The 23,144-nt window shown below is 45.9% G+C and overlaps 1 protein-coding gene across 1 annotated transcript in view; it reads right to left on the bottom strand.

The window, feature by feature from the left end:
* Positions 1 to 23,144, bottom strand: part of LOC144484612 (scavenger receptor cysteine-rich domain-containing protein DMBT1-like) — a 42,398-nt gene that overhangs the window by 11,639 nt on the left and 7,615 nt on the right. The window contains exons 2-4 of the mRNA XM_078203086.1: positions 2,286 to 2,348; positions 1,196 to 1,510; positions 542 to 793 (exon numbers count right to left, since the gene is read on the bottom strand). Coding sequence (XP_078059212.1) covers positions 542 to 793; positions 1,196 to 1,510; positions 2,286 to 2,348 — 630 coding nt within the window. The remainder of the gene's footprint in view (positions 1 to 541; positions 794 to 1,195; positions 1,511 to 2,285; positions 2,349 to 23,144) is intronic.

Raw genomic sequence — 23,144 nt, 5'->3', positions numbered from 1 at the left:
GAGGGAGGTAAGTTCCCAAATAGTATCAAACATTTGAGGAAGAGGCTTTACTTGACAGCTATTAAAACGCCTGGAGAGGCAGGAGATATCCAGACAGTCCCCTCTCACACAAAATCAGAAAATGTTGGAACAATTCAGTAGCTGTGGCAGAATTTGTGGCGAAGGAAGAATAGAGGGAAGTTTCCAGCACGCATGAATCTCCTCCAGACCCTTCTCATCCTCACTCCGCTCTTGGAACACGTTCAGTTTGACCAGTGATTGCTGCTCTGAAAGTAGCCGCAGTGATTGGAGAAGCGCTCTATGGCCTCCACAATCAATAGTCAGTAAATGTCAAACACATGGACCGAGACACCCAGATTTAAGTCAGCGACGGAGTGCTGCATGATCCGGACTCCCCATAAGTATAATTACGTGCACAGCCAGCCGATCAAAGCATGCCCGACTTTTGGACTCTGCACAGGCAAGATCGGGACATATTAGCATGCCTGGGCTTCCCTCAACCACCCCCTCACCCTCTCTCCCGCAGGTCTTCCCCACCCACCCCCCTCCCCCACGTAGTTGCTGAGAGGTCCGTCTATGTCTCCAGGCGTGTGGCTGTGTCGGTTGAGGCACTGGGAGAGGGGTGCTGCTGGAGAGCTCGAAGGGTTGGGGGATCGGGATGCCTCCGACCCTTTCTCTGGGGTTCGGACCACATTTTCATCTGAGGGGACAATTTCTGGACACTGATGCAAAAAATAGGCATTAAGAATGGAGCGATTTGGAGTTAAGTTAAAATAGCAGAATAACCCAAACGCTGCGGACAGATGAATATAAACGATTGCTCAGCAGAAGCCCGATTGTTGAACAGGATTTGCTCCGTGTGGTCCTGGAATGCTTCATTATTTGTTGAATGGTGATCGGAACTGATCAGTGAGGAACCAGGAGCGAACAGCTCCTCTCCTGAACAGAGCTAACAACAAGCGCTCAGCTCAAGGACACAGCTGGCCTGTGCACGGTTGTGGTCATTGTTAATCACTCTCATTGCTGTTACTTTATTATAAACTTAAATCCTGGTGTCAATGTAAGAACACTTCTATTTTCAGAATATTGAAATTATTGACCACTCTCTTTACGACTGCGTACAGTCTCAGAAAACTTTATCCGCCCCTTCCCGGAGAGCAGGCTGTAGATGATGGACAGATTTGTTTTTTTTTACCTGAGCAAATCACACCGGCATCACTGGAGTGCGAAAAGCCATAGTGACGCCATGTCCCAGAGTCACAGTCCCGCAGAGCGGTCTCGCTCCCTTTGCACTCAACATCTGACGTCACAATGGGTCCGGATCCTTTCCCAAAGTGAGCCCCGCCCAGTGCAGAGAGCGCGGTCCCGCAGCCCAGCTCCCCACACACAACACCGGCGTCCGGCTCGTCCCAGAGATCATGATCCACGGTCCCCCACTGTCCCTTGTAGTGAATCTCCACTCTCCCAGCGCACCGACTCTGCCCATTCACCAGTCTCAGCTTCACCGCCTCTGTAAAATACAGAAATAAACCAACAGTTATTGGCCGGCTGATACGGCAGGTCCGATCGGAATAATTTGAAACATCGAGTGTGTCCAGAACCTCAACAAACCCTGACAGAATATTCGAGATTGCAAGTGGAAGCGGGAATATAAATAGACAGTGGGAACAATCCGTGATTCAGTTGGAAATTTGAAGCATCAGTCTGCTGCATCAGGCGGGAGTGTCGATAGGCGCATAATTGATTGAATCAGTGCCAGTCAGGACTGTCATGTTCCACGGTCTATCATACTGCCTGGACTAACATCGTGAAATGTCAATCCTAGTATCGATTCGATGTTGCCATCACTGTCGAAACAGGGCCGCCCTGCTGCACCGAGCTGAATTAGACAGTCAGGTAGTCTCCAGCCCTTCCAGGGGCGGAAAGATGCGGCGGGTTTTCGGCGGAACCCTAATATGTCGGTGGGGGGAGGGGCAATAGCAATTGCGCTGCATGTCAGCGCTGGCTGGTAACTCGGGAAGTGAAAAATTATCTCCAAACGGTAGCGGGGCCGCGTTGCTTCTCACCCTGCTCCTCAGGGACCTAATTTAATGTCGTACTGAATCGGGGTGCAGCAATTAAAGATTGTCAGAAAAGCATTGCAAGACCATTTTCCTTCACAACTGACAGGCAGACCCAGAATGGAAACATTGAACACAAAGACACTGAAATTGTCTCAGGATTTAACATTCAGTTGGATGGATTAGTGCAGTAAAATGTCAGATATGAACTTGCAGGGCGATTACCTGATGGATCAGCCTGACTGTTCCCTGGTCTGCCTGAAATGAAATTTTGAAAATTAATCTTCGCTGCAACACGAGATGAATGAAACTGTCAAAACCATACATCACAATGTCAACACCGAGGATCTGTGTTATTTCTTCATGATATGATTTGCAAGGACTTGATGTTAAAAAGTTTTATTCAAATTACCACACCCGTGATATTATGGCCTATGAATATCCTGGTCTCATTCCATCTTTTAAAAAATCTTTTAACCACGTGTTACCGTATTCCCAAACTGGGAGATTTTGTGTCAGTTAAATCTCCCAATCCATTTGAGTCCCCAGTTTACATAATAGAATCAACAGGACAGTGATTCTTGTCTCCAGTTGGGTTGATGAAATGTATGACTTGATACCCAGAGTAACAATGATAAAGTTACTCGAATATCTCTGCACCGCCGTCCACAATACGGAGAGTGCGTCATTTATTTCCAATGCAGACAATACTCAGTCATCCTTCTTAACTCTTCACTATCAATAGACAATATCAAACACCTTTCACTTATTTGCTCCTCGTTGCCAGAATTGTGGGAAAACATTTCAATATTTACTCAAATTTTTCAAACTCTCGATGGTCCAACTAGAATCTCTGGACCCTCTTCATCCATTCCGTCTTTCTATCCGTGTCTAACTCCACTTTTCAGCTTTCAGTTATTCTCCCACTGAATCTTTGACCCATTTCAAGATCAAAGAACAAAGAAAAGTACAGCACAGGTACTTCGGTCCTTCATGTCGATTAGGATGATCGAACTAAAAAAAAACCTGCTGCCCTCACTCCGTCCATATCTTTGTATTTCTTGCCTGTTCATGTACCCATCCAGATGCCTCTTAAATGTTGCGAATATGCCTACTTCCACCACCTCCTCTGGCAGCACGTCCCAGGCACCCACTACTCTCTGTGAAGAACTTCCCACACACATCTCAAACTTTCCCCCTCTCACCTTGAGCCTGTTCCCCCTTTCCTCCTGCATCAGGTCACTAATGACATTAACAAGCAATAAAGTAGAAGTTGCTGGCCACCATACAAGCCGCCTGATTTTCTGGACATGCCAGCCATCACCTGAATTATCTGTGTACCGTGTAGATGATACACAGCAGCAAATGACCAAAACCCATTCCACAGTTCATTCTAAAACCGCAATCTCTACCACCTAAAAGCACAAGGACAGACATACAGCGGTACCTTGAATTTCGCATTCCCTTCTAAGTCGGACACCATGCTGAGTTGGGACTATATTGGGGTTGCTTCATTCTCTTGTGAGCTCAATCCGTAACGCCACTATGCTTGCATCAGTGTATCATATACTGCAGCCAGTCAGGGAAAAAAAGGCTCAGAGACATATTCCTGAATACATCTGGGGACAGGCAACAAATGCTGCATTGTCAGGGACACTGCCCTCACAAAAAATAGTATAATAATAAGAGTGCAAAAGCCGTGTCGGAATGTGGGATGTTAACTTTGTTTGAAAGAGATACAGAGACATGGAAAGTTTGGTACTGTAAAATGTAGGCCCATTTAAGATCATAAAACGCCATTGGTACAAAACAGTCAGGGAACAAATATATCTCCTCATGACTGAGTCGATCGACGTGTTAACCTATGGGACCTAACACATAACAAATAAATATCAGCTTTACGTGTGGAATTAATTACGTAACATTGTATTTGTTGTTGAAAACCACCGTTAAACTCTGGTACCATTTAGCTCACAGCATAATAGACAGATTATGAGTCGCTGGTGGAACCATAATTTCCAAACGTATGGCCATACCAAATTAACTCTTGCCTGGAGAGAAGAAATCGCATTTAGAATATAAGCATGCACGTGTCCAATCTTTGCGAGAGAAGGTGATATATTTCTGAGGTCTGGAGGCCGAAGCCAACTGTACAAAATCGTTCAAAACATTTTACAAGGAAACAGTGGAATTCGCCAATAGAAACATAGAAAAATAGAAAAACTACAGCACAAAACAGGCCCTTCAGCCACACAAGTTGTGCCGAAAATATCCCTACATTTGAGGCCTACAAATAACCCTCCATCCTATTAAGTCCCATGTACTCATCCAGGAGTCTCTTAAAAAACCCTATTGAATTTGCCTCCACCACCACCGACGACAGCCGATTCCACTCACCCACCACCCTCTGTGTGAAAAACTTCCCCCTAAAATTTCCCCTGTACCTACCCCCCAGCACCTTAAACCTGTGTCCTCTCGGAGCAGCCATTTCCACCCTGGGAAAAAGCCTCTGAGAGTCCACCCGATCTATGCCTCTCAACATCTTATATACCTCTGTTAGGTCTCCTCTCATCCTACGTCTCTCCAAGGAGAAAAAACCGAGCTCCCTCAGCCTACCCTCATAAGGCATGCCACTCAATCCAGGCAACATCCTTGTAAATCTCCTCTACACCCTTTCAATCTTTTCCACATCCTTCCTGTAATGAGGCGACCAGAACTGAGCCCGCAGTAAATCCACCCAGGTCCTACTCCTCTGTGAAAACCGAGGGAAGATACTCATTAAGCACCTCTGCCATTTCTACTGGTTCTGTACAGACTTTCCCGCCTTCACCTTTTATAGGCCCTATTCCTTCACATCTCATCCTTTTACTCTTCACATATTTATAGATCGCCTTAGGGTTTTCCTTAATCCTACCTGCCATGGCCTTCTCGTGACTTTCTGGCTCTCCTAATTTCCTTCTTTAGTCCCTTCCTACAAGCTGTATACTCATCTAGATCCCTATCTTCGCCAAGCTCTCGGAACATTTTGGACGCTTTCCTTTTCTTCTCGACTCGGTCCCGCACAGCTTTCTGCACCACGGTTCCTTTAACCTACCAATTCCTCCCTGTCTGCTCGGAACGTTGTCCTGTAGAACTCGAGACAGACATTCCTTGAAAAACTGCCACCTCTCTTCAGTACATTTCCCCAAGAATATCTCCTTCCAATTTACTCCTCTAATTTGCTGCCTTCTGCCTTCATATTTCCCCTTACTCCATATAAATGCTTTCCTAGCTTGCCTGATCCTCTCTTTTTCGAATGCAAGCATAAAGGAGATAGAGTTATGATCGCTATCCCCAAGATGCTCTCCCACTGAGAGATCTGACACCTCTCCAGGTTCATTGGTCAGTATCAGATCAAGTAAAACCTCTCCTCTTGTAGGCTTGTCCACATGCTGTGTCAGGAAACCCTCCTGAACACACCTAACCAACTCCGCCCCATCCAATCCCCTTACCCTAGGGATATTCCAATCTATGTTTGGGAAATTAAAGTTTCCCATCACAACAACTCTGCTATTATTGCAACCCTCCAGGATCTGTTTCCCTATCTGCTCCTCCACCTCCCAGTTACAATTGGGCGGCCTATAGAAAACTCCCAGCAAAGTGATCGACCCCTTCCCACTCCGAACTTCCACCCACAGAGACTCTGTAGACAATCCCTCCACAGTATACTCCTTCTCTACAGCTTTTGCTTCCCTGCAATCTAGAATCAGTAACAGGTTTTCACATCTCTACAATCTAGAATGAGTAACAGGTTTTCACATCTCATTAAATGCAACAGAGTGCTTAATGGATATTGAGAGTATCTGGGAAGAGGTTGACAAATATCCAGTGACTGGTACAGAATACTGATGTTAATGTTTGGTTAGGAAGCTTTGTTGTGATTTCTGAAGTTCATTGTCCCCAAGAGGAATCAGAAATGCCCATGCAGCAAATTCGCGGAAGAAGTCAGATTTTTCACTTCCCTATTATTTCACTAGTACCACTGATATCAAGTATATTGCTCAATAAACCGGTTAAAGCAATGTTGGTCCCACCTCGATTTACTATTTAACTTTTCACTATTTACAGCCGTGTCCACTTCTCCAACTCAAAATAATCTGTTTAACAAAAGGCAGCTCACTGAACCACACGACGAGCAGACAGCTCTTCCGCTGAGAAGCATCAATCCCAAATGTGTGCACGCATTCCATCGGCAGTAATTATAACTTTTACTGTTATTCCACAAGCAGTTCATTGACTTAGATTCCATTCTGCAATGTATGCTATTCCACCTGTGGCGACGGTCTACACCCAGACTGCGCTGTTTAACTAGAATTTCAATTCCGTCTGTCCAGCAGACCCAGTAGAATATTTAATCCTACCTGCCGTATCTGAGTTGGATTCCGTGGTAAATCTAAGTTTCTTATTCATTTGCTGATGTTTTTGAAAACTAATGAACTGAAAATGTAACTTTGCGCAAAATGTATTATGATAAGATTCTACAAGTTAAGTAAACCATTTCAACATTCACTTCATAAAACCCCAACTAGCGATTCAGTAGCAACAAAAAAAATCAATGTTTAATGAGGTGAGTCTCTTGAGCACAGGATTAATGGTAAAACAATATAAAATGTGTTCTTCTTTCTTTTACAAAGCATGTTCTTATAAGCAACTGCAAAGTCCAATCAGTATTTTTTAAAATTTATTTCGCGGACTGTATGTTCTTTACTGCGTGAAGTGTTTGATAACAGTAATGGAGCGTTTTCCTATCAGTAAAACAGCATTTGCAGTGACATTGGGAAGAATAAATATAACAGAAGAGGCACGTTGGGAACCAAGGGAAACTGAACCAAGTCAACGGCTGAAATCTCAACAAAACTAGTGGGCCTGTGGAAGGAGATGAAAGATCAGGTCTCGATCTCCCACAGAAAACGGCATGAGACAGAGAGAAAATGAAAGCGTGGAATAGTTTTGAGAATGAAAAATAATTGGAACGTGAAAAAATCTCTGCATAGAAATATTAATTTAACACATTCTGGTAAAATACGGGTAGGAGATATGAGGCAATTGAGCAGCAAACGTCAGAAAGCAAATCACGCATATTTAGCAAATTACATTATCAACATAAGATGCGTTTTTTCTTCATATTAATGAAATTAATAAATGACATTATTAATTGCGATTCAAGTCAATGTGTTGAAATGCATTATTCACAGACCTAGCCCAACAGTCTGAGGCGGAGGCAGCTATTTTAAATGATTTGTTTGTTTTCTCTCTACACGGGGTTCAGACGGAAAATATACTGAGAAATATCAAGAGAAATATGTCTGGACGGTCCTCGCCAAAATTCCTGCATTTTTAAACGCAGTGAGTTGGCTTCCACTCAAACTCCTTTTCAGCAGATTCTAACAGCGACTGCTCTAATTTGTACCAGCACAAATCAAGTGGTCCGAATAGAGGTTTTACAGTAAGATGTCGTCCATGCGCAAGCGCGGCATTTCCATTCAATTTTGTATTTAAATCTCAGGTTGCCCTAAGTCCCGGCCGAGAAATTAAAACATGCATTAATCAGATGTTCTATATTCTAAATATATTTGGAAGGAAATACGTTAAAAACAAACTGGGGATCTAAATTATTCACCAACTGAAAGTTCTGCAACTTAAATTTCCAATTTCAATGCGCACTTCATAACAACGAAGGACGAATTTGAATATATCAGAGCCGTCTTCCTAAGTAGAGCGGGGAATTCAAAACACTGCTGGAAAAAATATATAATTTTCCAGATTTAGATTTGACAGTCCATTTTGCTTCTCAACTCCAATTAATTTAATCTGCTCACGAATGTAAGGTAGACGGCGATTAAATACACTTTTCGTTGGACACTCGTGGACTCGGAGCAATACTCGGCAAAGGTGTTAGGCCCCTCGGTCCAAAGGGACTGTGCCGGGTGGAATAAAATCAATTCAGTCTAACCCCACTAGCCTGTTCTTGGCTCCTTTGTGCGTTACAATACTTCAAACGCAGAAGCAAGCAGGTTTTCAATGTGCTGAGCACTTCTTCATCCTCCAGCTTTTCAGACACTGAACTCGCCTCCTCTCATTGTTAAATTGATGTACATTAATATCCCATTACCTCCAGATGACAATTATTATTCAAATTATCAACTTTCCCTTACATAGGTCACCAACATTTTTATTACGAAAGCTCAATGTATCTATATATTTGTTAAAATTTTATGTTCGGGAATTCTCAATAGACATCGGGATACTTTCAATCAATAATAACTCACAGTTGAGAAGCTGCAATGTAATTAGAGTCAGGAAGGAGCGCAGCATCGTCCCGACTGTCGGTTACTGCGATCAGACTTGACTGTTCACCGAGTTTTGTCCATCGGTACCGGGCTGTCCTTCCAACACTTTCTGAAATACCAAACGCTCCAGGAATGAATTCTTTGAGAAAGCTGTGTTCAGAAAATAATGTTTCCTCGCGTCTGACTAATTGATGCTCCGAATTGATGTGTCAAATGTCAATTGCCGTTTGATAAAAGATACCAATGACAGTTATATCCACCTCCTTGTCCTGTGCAGCTAATGAGGCCTACATTTTTGAAAAGGAAACGAGTCACCAACCCAGCATCGGATCATCGAATCATCATATCTTACAGCAGAGACACAGGCGAGTGAAGGAAATGCATGTGGAAAATGTTTGCAAATCATATTCGGCCTGCACTGGATTATGTACATTGTTTTTGCACTGTTTAACCGCTTACTTCAACGAACCATTTCCGAGAAACAGTTGAAGGCCGTGGACAGGATAAGGGTTAAAATTTTCAGGTTAAATCCAGGGGAAATGGATTGGTGCGATGTGGAGAAAATGCATAAATTGCATGTCAGATCCATTCACGTTCCTCAAGAAATCTATCAGTGACAAGTCCAGTCTGATCGGCAGTTCAAGAATCCAGTGGAGTCCGAATACAGCATGTATTCACAACCTGATTTTAACATCTTCACAAGGGAAAAGTGAATAGACTTCACTCCAGCAGCAACTCAAGCAAGAAGTTCAAATCTGTAACATCTGGAATAAAAAATAAATCTTTGTCCGAGTGAAAATCAGCCTTTTCCTATTTGTTCTAAGAACAACTTCCGAAGTTTTTACTATTTGGAGAACAATATTCTCGAAGGACAGAGAGCCCAATTTATGCATGTCTACTTATCTGTAGCAGCTCAGTACGGAAATCTTGGATGAAATGCTTCTGTTAAAAGACTGTTATTCTCTATTTGAACATAATTAAGTTTTGAGCATACTGTCGAGGCCACCATTCCATCTATGAGCGATTTTGCTGCCTCCGCCCAGTTTAGAGTGACAGAGTTCGGCGGGACGATGCGGCTCAGAAATATTTCTTATCTGCTGGACAAATGTAACTTTATTTTCATGATCAACTTGACAGTAATTTGAGTGAATGTCTTCACAGAGCCGCGTTGAGAGAAGGGAAGCCCACAAACATATTTGTGCCATACAGGAAGAAATGATTCCTGAGAAGCTGAACAATTGGTATTGAGTTATACTTTGTGTCATCCCGAAGCAGCTCACTGTCTGCGCAGCCTCAGAACACTCGCTGCGCGTTTTCCTGTTTGCTGAACAGACAGGAAGCACCTGGCCTTGTGGCCATGTCTCTGCTCGCATGTTAGTCGCTGCTGCCCTTTAACATTGACGGATTGCAATAGGACTTTCGAACTTGTGTCGGGCAGTGCACTGGGACATGTAAAACTTCAAGTACCTTCATGAATTCACGAGCAGCATATGACAGAATGGCATCTACAAATATTCCTACAGGGCTATCGGGGACTCCAGGAATAGTGTGTCGCGAAACCTTATAAAATTTCACTTGTGTTCAACAACATTGAAATCAGTGGTGTGAGATTAAAACGATTGCCTGGGCTGCATAAATCAATCGATAACACATAGACCTCGCCACGCGTAGATGCTGTGGGTCCACCATTCAGCCCCATATCTATTATCCCTCAGTGCTTCCCCCGTTAACACAGCAGACCGGGTGCACAAGTTCACTTATAGTGTTGAGATGAGAGCAGATAAGAACTTTGGATAATGGGTACAGCTCCTCCTTTAGTTGCAAAATATCTTTACAGTTTTTGGTCAATTTCAATGTGTTTCAGTTCTCAAAAATGTATCCAATCTATGAAATGATTAACTACAAACACAGGATGATTTCCATATGGGTCATTTTGTGACGTTGGCATCCCTGACTTCCTTTATTACTGAGAGGGCGGCTTAAGCACTGCAGTCACTTTGTGAAGAGAGAAAGTCTTAGGCAGGTCCTGGGTGCCATGGAAATTAGAGCTTCGGATATTGATATAGGGTGGAGACTCATTATTAGGGTGGAGACTCATTATTCTCCCACGTACTGGTTATTTAGGAAATACTGTGCGTATCGATTCAGTTTATGGAGGTTGAATTAGCAAGCATTGGTTGCTCTTTGATATCATTAGCATTCATCTTTCCATTTGGCAGCACCTGTCTGCCGAACATAATTTTCCAGCTAAAATTTCTCACGTCTCACATCTCCTCGCAAAAATATGTCGGTTATTTGACTGTTTGTTTAATCAGTGTCTAAATGTCTTGGGGAAGAATTTTATTTACCTCAGCATCAACTAAGATCGCATCATATATGCATTAACCCCAATACCGGAACTCACAGGTTAACACTCAGTGATTGAACCATAGGATCCCTATTTTGCAGCAGGAGGTCATTCGACGTACCGAGCCTGAACTGGCTCTCCAACAGAGCATCTTACTCATGCTTTATCCCTGTAACGCCACATATTTATCCCGCTAAACACCGAATTTATACATCTTGGGACACTAGGGGGCAATTAGTAATCGAACTCACTTGCCCACCTTTGCACTGTTTTGGAATGGTTCAATTCCTTTGTACAAAGGAACATTCAATGTCTCTCTCTGCTATCTACATCCTGACCACGATGTGGAGATGTCGGCGTTGGACTGGGGTGGGCGCAGTAAGAAGTCTCACAACAACACGTTAAATCCAACAGGTTCATTTCGCATCACGAGCACGAGGAGCGCTGCTCTTTCATCACTCACCTGATGAAGGAGCAGTGCTCTGAAAGCTCGTGATACCAAATACACCTGTTGGACTTTAACCTGGTGTTGTGAGACTTCTGACGATATCCTGCCCATTTGTTCGAAGTGGTGCAGGACAGAGGGAGAGATTCTCAGCAGGAGTACTGAGGGTGAGTAAAGTGCTGTGATTTATTTATTGATTTATTTAATCCGTTTTTTCGCGGGCTTTTTTCAAGGGTTTAAACTCTGAGGAAGTGGGAGTAGGCGGCAGGGGATTCTGGCAGATTGTGTCTTTTAGTATAAAAGTCACTCTATACAGCGGGCAACGTCGGGAGCGGGCAGGGGAGTGAGTGGGAAGCTGAGTGAAAGCTGTGAGGGCTTTGGCTCACAGGGTTTCGGGGGAAAGGGCGAGGCAGGGGTGAGTTTAACTCATTTTTGCTGTTTCTACCTGGTACTGGCAAGGTATCTAGAGGGGATGGGTGTGCAGGCAGTGCTATGTTCCTCTTGCAGTATGTTTGAGGTGAGGGACGACGTCAGTGTCCCTGCTGATTACACCTGTGGGAAGTGCACCCATCTGCAGCTCCTCCAAAACCGTGTTAGGGAACTGGAGCTGGAGTTCGATGAACTTAGGATCATGAGGGACGCAGAGGTGGCCAGAGACAGAAGCTTTAGGGATACAGTTACTCTGAGGAATGAAAATAGATGGGTGACCGTGAGAGGGGCTGCGAGGAAGCAGTCACTGCAGGGATCCCCTGTGGTCGTTCCCCTTAGCAACAAGTATTCCGCTTTGGATACGGTTGAGGGGGACGACATACCAGTGGTGAGCCGCAGTGAGAGGATCTCCAGCACTGTGTCCGTCTCTGTGGCTTGGGAGGGTAAGGGGAAGAACGGGAGGGCAATAGTTATTGGGGACTCGTTAGTTAGAGGGATAGATAGGAGGTTCTGTGGCAGCAAAAGAGACTCGAGGATGGTATGTTGCCTACCGGATGCCAGGGTCTGTGACGTCTCGGACCGTGTCTTCCGGATTCTTAAGGGGGAGGGGAAACAGTCACAAGTCGTGGTACACATTGGTACCAACGACATAGGTAAGAGAAGGGACGGGGATTTAGAACAGGAATTTCGGGAGCTGGGCTGGAAGCTGAGAGCCAAGACAAATCATGTGGTCAACTCTGGTATGTTACCGGTGCCATGTGATAGTGAGTTGAGGAACAGGGAGAGAGTGCAGTTAAACAGGTGGTTGCAGGGATGGTGGAGGAGGGAGGGTTTCAGATACGTGAATAATTGGAACACATTCTGGGGAAGGTGGGACCTGTACAAACAGGACGGGGTGCACCTGAACCAGAGGGGCACCAATATCCTGGGAGGGAAATTTGCTACAGCTCTTCAGGGGGGTTTAAACTAATTTGTCAGGGGAGTGGGAAAAGGAGTTGTAGTCCAGAAGTCAGTGTTGAGGGTGGTGAGGTAGTGGGGAAGGTATCAAGGTCAAGGGTGGGTATCGGTAGACAGGAAGGTGGGTTGAAGTGTGTCTACTTCAATGCAAGGAGCATCCAGAACAAAGTAGATGAACTTGGAGCGTGGATTGGTACTTGGGACTACGATGTTATGGCCATTACGGGGACGTGGGTAGAACAAGGACAGGAATGGTTGTTGGACGTTCCGGGGTATAGATGTTTCAGTAAGTGTAGGGAAGCTGGTAAAAGAGGTGGAGGAGCGGCACTGTGAATCAAGGATTGTTTAACGGCTGCGGAAAGGCATTTCGAGGGGGATCTGCACACTGAGGTAATATGGGCTGAAGTTAGAAATAGGAAAGGAGCGGTCACGTTGTTAGGAGTTTACTATAGGCCCCCAAATAGTAATAGAGATGTGGAGGAAGAAATTGCAAAGCAGATTATGGATATGTGTGGGGGTCACAGGGTAGTTGTCATGGGGGACTTTAACTTTCCAAATATTGATTGGAACCTTGGTCGGTCAAATAGTTTGGATGGAGCAGTTTTTGTGCAGTGTGTGCAGGAGGGTTTCCTGACACAATATGTGGATAGGCCGACAAGAGGTGAGGCCACATTGGATTTGGTACTGGGAAATTAATCGGGCCAAGTGTTAGATTTGGTTGTGGGAGAGCACTTTGGAGATACTGACCACAATTCGGTGTCTTTTGTTATTGCAATGGAGAGGGATAGGGCCGTACGGCAGAGCAAGGTTTACAATTGGGGGAGAGATAATTATGATGCGATTAGGCAAGAATTAGGGGGCATAAGTTGGGAACAGAAACTGTCAGGGAAAGGCACTAATGAAAAGTGGAACTTTTTCAAGGAACAAATACTGGGTGTCCTTGATAGGTATGTCCCTGTCAGGCAGGGAGGAAATGGCCGAGTGAGGGAACCATGGATCATGAAAGAGGTGGAATGTCTTGTGAAAAGGAAGAGGGAAGCTTATGTAGGGAGCTGGCTGAATACACTGTGTCCTTTGAGATTCAGTGTCACAGGCCTGGCTGTGTTTGAACTGCTAGTTGAGATTGAGTGCCATAGGCCTGGCTAGATTCACTCTGTTCCTTAGATTCAGTGTCACAGACCAGGCTGGATACACTGTGTCCTTTGAGATTCAGTGTCACAGGCCTGTCCGGGTTTAATCTGTCCTTTGAGCTTCAGTGTCACAGGCCCGGCTGTGTTCCCACTGCTATTTGAGATTGAGTGCCATAGGCCTGGCTAGATTCACTCTGTCCCTTGAGATTCAATGTCTCAGGTGTCACTGGGTTCACTCTGTCATTTGAGATTCAGTGTCACAGGCCTGGCTGTGTTCGAACTGTTATTTGAGATTTGAGGTCTCAGGCCTGGCAGGGTTCACTCATTCCTTTGAGATTCAGTGTCACAGGCCTGGCCGGGGTCACTCTGTCCTTTGAAATTCAGTGTCACAGGCCTAGCGGTTTTCAAACTGTTATTTGAGATTCAGTGTCACGGGCCTGGCTGGGTTCTCTCTGCCCTTTCAGTTTGAGTGTTATCGGCCTGGCTGAGTTCACTCTGTCCTTTCAGATTCAGTGTCACAGTCCTGGTTTGATTCAGCGTGTCCCTTGAGATTCAGTGTCAAATGCCTGGCTGGTTCACTCTGCCCATTGAGATTCAGTGTCACAGACCTGGCTGGGTTCACTGTGTCCTTTGAAATTATGTGTCACAGGCCTGGCTGATTGACTCTGTCCTTTGAGATTCAGAGTCACAGGCCTGGCTGTGTTCACTGTGTCCTTTGAAATTATGTGTCACAGGCCTGGCTGTGTTCACTCTGTCCTTTTGAGATTCAGTGAAACAGGCCTGGATGTGTTTGAACTGTTATTTGCGATTCAGTGTCACAGGCCCGGCTGGATCCACCCTCTCCTTTCATATTCAATGTCACAGGACTGGCTGGGTTCGAACTGTTATTTGAGATCCAGTGTCACAGGCCTTTCTAGGTTCACTGTGTCCTTTCAGATTCAATGTCACAGGCCTGGCTGCGTGTGGTGAACCATAGATGGTTACCACTATGGGTACTGAACCATAGGTGGTTAGCACTATGGGTATCTCGTGTATATACTACTGTTGACACTGTTGGGGTTAGGGTTGGGGTGTTCTACCTGTTGGTATTGTTTTGTGGTACACTCCAGTTGGCTCCGCCTACCTGTAGCAGTATAAAGGTCACTGCACTGCCGGGTGACCCTTTAGTCTGGGATTGTATTGTTATATAGTATGCTCCATTCTTGTTACTAATAAAAGCCTTTATTTCCCGGGTACGTACAGCATCCCGAGTGATTTAATCACGCATCAATTTTATTAGTAACAAATTTGGTTAACAAGAAAAAAAAAGAACCATGGAGCAACTGTTGAAACCTGATCGACTGACGTTAGATCCACGTGCGGCGGGTGCGTTGAACACGTTCAATCATTGGCTCAAGTGTTTCCAAGATTATGTCGAGGCCTCAACAGCCATTCAAAGCGGCGCCGATCGACTGCGGGTCCTCCACGCAAGGGTAAGCGACACTGTATACTCATCAATCCGCGATGCCCCTGACTACAAAGCGGCCATCGAACTACTTCGGAAACTGTACAACAAACCGCCAAACGAGATTCATGCTCGACACCTTCGAGCCACTCGACGGCGGCAGCCCGGTGAAATGACGGGGCAGTACCTGTGCGAACTTCAGCAGCTAGCCAGAGCCTGCAATTGCAAGCCTGTGTCGGTGGCCCAGTATACTAACGATTTGATCCGAGATGCGTTCGTGGCGGGAATCAGCTCATCCTACATTTGCCTGCGGCTGCTAGAGCAAGGCAACCTAGACCTAACTAAAACGGTGGAATTGGCTGACACGATGGAAACGGCCTCCAGAAGCCGAGAAACTTACCCCACCGACCACGTGGGAACGTCGTGGCAAGTACAGCCACCGAACCAACACTACTCAGCGGCTCTGAGAAACTGCGCGATCGTGCCTGCAACAAAGAACAAAGAACAATACAGCACAGGAACAGGCCCTTCGGCCCTCCAAGCCCACGCCGCTCCCCGGTCCAGGATTGAATCCTGAATCCAGGATCCCCGCCCAATTTTCCAGCCTATCTACATCCTAATATCCTATCCACCGAGCTGTCCCTCACAGCTACAATGCTTTGTTCATCACAACTTATTGACTCACCCCCACCCCCCCATTCCAGACCATGTGATCTCCAGGGAGAGGCGAAAACCCAGAGTGAAAACCCCAGGGCCAATATGGGGAAAAAAAAATCTGGGAAATTCCTCTCCGACCCCCTGAGGCGATCGAAACGAGTCCAGGAGATCACACTGGCCCTGATCAGAAAATGCTTCCCAACCCTATTCATTTCCACTTCTGCTTTACGAACACCATCTGAATTCCTTGCCCCCGAGACAGGTTCCCAACTAACCGCAGTCTCGCTCTGCACTGGCACCAGCAAGATGATCATAGAATGAAGCCTTGAAACGAGAAACAAAGAACAATTAGCCCGCGCCGCTCCCTGGTCCAAACTAGACCACTCTTTTGTATCCCTCCATTCCCACTCCATTCATATAGCTGTCTAGATAAGTCTTAAACGTTCCCAGTGTGTCCGTCTCCACCACCTTGCCCGGCAACACATTCCAGGCCCCCACGACCCTCTGTGTAAAATATGTCCTTCTGATATGTGTGTTAAACCTCCCCCCCTTCACCTTGAACCTATGACCCCTCGTGAACGTCACCACCGACCCGGGGAAAAGCTTCCCACCGTTCACCCTATCTATGCCTTTCATAATTTTATACACCTCTATTAAGTCTCCCCTCATCCTCCGTCTTTCCAAGGAGAACAACCCCAGTTTCCCCAATCTCTCCTCATAACTAAGCCCCTCCATACCAGGCAACATCCTGGTAAACCTCTGTACTCTCTCCAAAGCCTCCACGTCCTTCTGGTAGTGTGGCGACCAGAACTGGACGCAGTATTCCAAATGCGGCCGAACCAACGTTCTATACATCTGCAACATCAGACCCCAACTTTTATACTCTATGCCCCGTCCTGTAAAGGCAAGCATGCCATATGCCTTCTTCACCACCTTCTCCACCTGTGACGTCACCTTCAAAGATCTGTGGACTTGCACACCCAGGTCCCTCTGCGTCTCTACACCCTTTATGGTTCTTCCATTTATCGTCTAGCTCCTCCCTACATTATTCCCACCAAAATGCATCACTTCGCATTTATCAGGATTGAACTCCATCTGCCATTTCTTTGCCCAAATTTCCAGCCTATCTATATCCTTCTGTAGCCTCTGACAATGTTCCTCACTATCTGCAAGTCCTGCCAATTTTGTGTCGTCCGCAAACTTACTGATCACCCCAGTTACTCCTTCTTCCAGATCATTTATATAAATCACAAACAACAGAGGTCCCAATAGAGAGCCCTGCGGAACACCACTAGTCACAGGCCTCCAGCTGGAAAAAGACCCTTCCACTACCACCCTCTGTCTTCTATGACCAAGCCAGTTCTCCACCCATCTAGCCACCTCCCCCTTTATCCCATGAGATCCAACCTTTTTCACTAGCCTACCATGAGGGACTTTGTCAAACGCTTTACTAAAGTCCATATAGACAACATCCACGGCCCTTCCTTCGTCAACCATTCTGGTCACTTCTTCAAAAAACACCACCAGGTTAGTGAGGCATGACCTCCCTCTCACAAAACCATGCTGACTATCGTTAATGAGTTTATTCCTTTCTAAATGCGCATACATCCTATCTCTAAGAATCTTCTCCAACAACTTCCCCACCACGGACCTCAAGCTCACCGGCCTATAATTATCCGGGTTATCCTTCCTACCCTTCTTAAATAACGGGACCATATTAGCTATCCTTCAATCCTCTGGGACCTCACCTGCGTCCAGTGACGAGACAAAGATTTGCGTCAGAGGCCCAACGATTTCACCTCTCGTCTCCCTGAGCAGCCTTGGATAGATTCCATCAGGCCCTGGGGATTTGTCAGTCTTTATATTCTCTAACAAACCTAACACTTCCTCCTTTGTAATGGAGATTTTCTCCAACGGTTCAACACTCCCCTCCGAGACACTCCCAGTCAACACATCCCTCTCCTTTGTGAATACCGACACAAAGTATTCATTTAGGATCTCCACTACTTCTTTGGGCTCCAAGCATAAGTCCCCACTTTTGTCCCTGAGAGGTCCGATTTTTTCCCTAACAACCCTGTTGTTCCGAACGTATGAATAAAATGCCTTGGGATTCTCCTTAATCCTGTCTGCCAAGAACATTTCGTGACCCCTTTTTGCTCTTCTAATTCCCCGTTTGAGTACTTTCCTACTTTCTTTGTACTCCTCCAGAGCTCCCTCCGTTTTTAGCTGCTTGGACTTAACATACACCTCTCTTTTCTTTTTGACCAGTCCCTCAATTTCCCTGGTTATCCACGGTTCTCTAATCCTACCCTTCCTATCCTTCTTTTTTACAGGCACATGCTTGTCCTGTAGCCCTAACAACTGTTCCTTAAAAGACTGCCACATACCAGATGTGGATTTACCCTCAAACAGCCTCTCCCAATCAACAGCTGCCAATTTCTGCCTGATCCCACTAAAGTTAGCCTTCCACCAATCCAACACCTTACCCTTGGGACACCACTCATCCTTTTCCATCACTATCCTAAAGCTAACAGAATTGTGGTCACTATTTGCCACATGTTCCCCTACCAAAACTTTGAAGACCTGACCGGGCTCATTCCCCAGTACCAGGTCCAGTATAGCCCCCTCTCTAGTCGGGCTGTCTATATATTGTTCCAACGAACCCTCCTGTACACATTTTACAAATTCCTCCCCATCCAGAGTCCCTGCCCTCAGCGATTTCCAGTCTATACCAGGGAAATTGAAGTCTCCCACTACAACAACCCTATTTTTCCTGCACCTAGAAGCACTAATGGTGCAGGGAGAGGAATGGTTTAAATACAGAGCTAAAATTCCCTCTGCACTGTCACATTGATCAATTCCTAACAAGTTATAACACAAAATTGGATACAGTTTGAACTTGTTCTTCGCCTATACCCGCCAATGTAAGTTGACCACATAATATGTATGTCATAAGACACCATCAAATTATCTCCTAATCGCTGTTCCAACGCAGCTACAGAACAAAATTCTGCCGGTAACTCTATCATTGAGCAAGTGCAGTGCTAAGTGCAGCGTGTTATTTGTCTGAGTTTGTTCCCAGTGCAACCACTGCAAGTTTAACTGTCAGTGAATATGAAGATATATTCCACATTTGCTGACTTGATGGAATGAGATGTGCGCTATTTCGGTGACTCAGTATAAACATGTTGTGCGATCGCACAATTTGTTGGGAGAATTGTTCAGATCTATTTTTCAATCTGAATGTAGTTATATTAATGATGTATATCTGCATGATATGGTGGAGTAGGTCCAATACCAATAGACTCATAATCGAGAAATCTGCCGGGATGGAGGCTCAAATTAAACCTCCGCAAATAGTGAAATTTAAATTCAATTCATAAAATGTTCAGTCTGTTTCTTTTTGAATCATTGGTGGGACATGGGCGTCGCTGGCTGGCCAGAATTTATTGCCCATCCCTAGTTGCACTTTAAAAGGTGGCAGTGAGCCGCCTTCTTGAACCGCTGCAGTCTGTGTTGTGGGATTAATGTCGTTAGGGAAGCAATTCCAGAATTGCCCAGTATTTATTTCCCATGTATGTTGCACTTGCCAGGGAGGTGTTGTGCTGCCTTCCTGGGTCACTGATTTTCACTCAGAAATTGCGAAGGAAGGGCCATTGATTTCCAAGTCAGGACGATGAGTGGCTTGGAGGGGAACTTGCAGGTGCTGGGGTTCCCATGTCTGTGCTGCCCTTGTCCTCCTCGATGGAAGTGGTCATTATTACAACAATGGACCAAATAGTTTGCTTTTGACACGAGACGGCGATTTCATGGTCATTATTCCGGAACCTACGTTGTGTAACGTGACCATGAAACTGCCGTCTGGTGTCATGAACCTCGGCTAACACTCGACAAAATACAGACTATTCCGCATTCCCCACCATAACGATGAACATGTGTGTCAAGCTGCAGCGGGAGGGAGTGAACTCCCAGGCGTAGTTGCATGTCTCACATCACAGGTTGAGTGAATCTAACAACTCAAATGAAAGGGAGTGAATTGTGAAATTCCATTGAGAATTTAGGTCGGCAATTGTTGAAATATAGACTGATTTAATAAAACTTCACGAGAAAACACACATGAATCCGATTATTAACTGGCTTTAACAGCACTTAATTGTGAATAAATACAGTTATACAGGTTGTAAAATGAGGAATATTCGCACCAATTACTGAGCAGCAGGATTAACCTTTTATTTACAACACTCAAGAGCATATAAAACACGTCACATGTGGAACAGATTTAACTTAAAACGAGCGCAGACCAGACAGCATAATCAAGCTAATTGTAAATGAAAATCACAGCTAATATGAATGTCACTCCTCTCCCTCCTGTATTTTGTAGTTTGTGTCCAGCTCCTCTCCCCTCCACCCCCTCCACCACCCCCCGGGGGTCACTGTCCCCCGAGTCTTCAATCTCCAACAGTGCTCTTGCTCTCTTGCCGCCAGTTGTGGACATTTGCCTTCACTTGTCCTTTTCCTGGGGCACAAACACCTTGGTGGAGCGGGACAGCAGCTTCGGACCACTGCTGCCATCTGGCCTGTGATCTTTCTCATGACTCCTTCAGCAATTGGAGCAAACTCCTCAAGACCAGAGAGATTGCGTCTGCGTTGACAGTGGAGACAAAGAACCAGGAGCTCCTCTTCCAGCGGATCACTTGTTTCTGCAACAACTTTCTTCTCATAAACTCTGTCAGCAAAGAGCCAGCCAAGATCTAGCAGCTCCTCTGGTGGATGGTCAGCGTATGTTTCTGTGCCTTCATTATCTCTGTTCCAGCCCGTCTGAGAAAGGAAGGTGAGAGACCTGCAATCTCCTCCTCTGGACCAGTGGTTACCGGCTGCTCCAACCTTCTTGTGTAGAGCCAGGTTCAGTTATTTTCACTCAAGGGGCCGATGAACAGAGATTGGAAAGAAAAAGATTGGCACAACATTAAACAGGAGTTCAAAAATAAAGCTCAGATATAAACAGAAACATCTTGCTGGGCAATGAACAAACAATTTTGAAGCAATGAATTAATAATGGTAAAACATGAGTAATAAATAATGATGACCATTCGGGGGAGAGTGTGTGTCTGTCCGTCTCACTCCCAATATCAGCGGGTGTGAGTGTGTGTTGGTGTGTGGCAATGAGGGTGGATGTGAACCCTCAGAGTGAGAGTTATCCAAAACATTATCACTCACTCACAAACACCTCCAACTTCCTCACATGTAAACACACACAAACACACTCTGACATTTCCACATATAAAGAGATACACACACAAACATACTTCGCTCTCTTACATACACACACACGCACACACACTCCTCTTTCTAACACACACTCTCCCTCACACACAAACTCTCTCACACACACATACACACGCGCTCTCCCACACACTCTCACACATTCTCTCTTACACACACTCTCTCACGCCCACATACGCTCATGCACTCTCACACATGTGCTCTCTCTCACACACATGCTCTCTCGCACACTCTCTCGCGCACACACACTCACGCGCACACTCTCTCACCCGCACACTCTCTCACGCACACATGGACACACTCAGACATGCACACACCCTGTCACAAGCACACCCATCTCTCTCACACACACGCTCTCTCTCACACACACTCTCTCTCACACACACTCTCTCACACACACTCTCTCTCACACACACACTCTCTCACACACACACTCTATCACACACACACTCTATCACACACACACTCTCTATCACACACACACACTCTATCACACACACACACTCTATCACACACACACTCCCTCACACACACTCTCCCTCACACACACTCTCCCTCACACACACGCTCCCTCACAAACACACACACTCTCACACACACACTCTCTCTCTCACACACACACACGCTCTCTCACACATTCTCCCTGACACACACTCTCCCTCACACACACACACTCTCTCACACACACACTCTCTCACACACACACACTCTCTCACACACACACACTCTCTCACACACACACACTCTCTCACACACACACACTCTCTCACACACACTCTCTTACGCCCACACTGTCACATGCACACCCACACACGCTCTCCCACACACTCTTTCAGACAAACTCACACTCTCACAGACTCTCTCTCTCAAATGCACACTCTCTTTCACACGCACACACTCTCTTTCACACGCACACACTCTCTCTCACACGCACAAACACTCTCTCTCGCACACACTCTCTCTCGCACACACTCTCTCTCGCACACACTCTCTCTCGCACACACTCTCTCTCGCACACACTCTCTCTCGCACACACTCTCTCTCGCACACACTCTCTCTCGCACACACTCTCTCTCGCACACTCTCTCTCGCACACACTCTCTCTCGCACACACTCTCTCTCGCACACACTCTCTCTCGCACACACTCTTGCACACACTCTCTCGCAAACACTCACGCACACATGCTCTCATGCACACATTCTCTCATGTACACACTCACGCACACACTCACACACGCACACACTCTCTCACAAATGGACACACTGTCAGGCATGCACACACATCTCTCTCACACACACGCTCTCTCTCTCACACACGCTCTCTCTCACACATGCTCACCCTCACACACGCTCTCCCTCACAAACTTTTTTTAACTCACACACACTGACTCCCTCACACACACACACTCTCACACATACACAAACTCTCACACGCACACACTCTCTCACACCCACACTGTCACACGCACACACTCACTCTCTCCCACACATTCTTTCAAACAAACTCATGCTCTCACACACACTCTCTCTCACACGCACTCTCTCTCTCACGCACACTCTCTCTCTCACGCACACACTCTCTCTCACACACACACTCACACTCTCTCTCTCTCACACGCACACACTCTCTCTCTCACACGCACACACTCTCTCTCTCACACGCACACACTCTCTCACACACACACTCTCACACACACACACTCTCACACACACACACTCTCACACACACACACTCTCACACACACACACTCTCACACACACACACTCTCACACACACACACTCTCACACACACACACTCTCACACACACACACTCTCTCACACACACACTCTCTCACACGCACACTCTCTCTCTCACACGCACACTCTCTCACACGCACACTCTCTCTCTCACACGCACACTCTCTCTCTCACACGCACACTCTCTCTCTCATACATGCACACTCTCACACGCACACTCTCTCTCACACGCACACACTCTCTCACACACGCACACACTCTCTATCACACTCTATCTCACACGGACACATTGTCAGACATGCACACACACACTCCGTCATATGC

This window comes from Mustelus asterias, unplaced genomic scaffold, assembly GCF_964213995.1.
Source record: "Mustelus asterias unplaced genomic scaffold, sMusAst1.hap1.1 HAP1_SCAFFOLD_120, whole genome shotgun sequence".
Lineage (NCBI taxonomy): Eukaryota > Metazoa > Chordata > Chondrichthyes > Carcharhiniformes > Triakidae > Mustelus > Mustelus asterias.
This window is presented reverse-complemented; position numbering and strand designations above follow the sequence as displayed.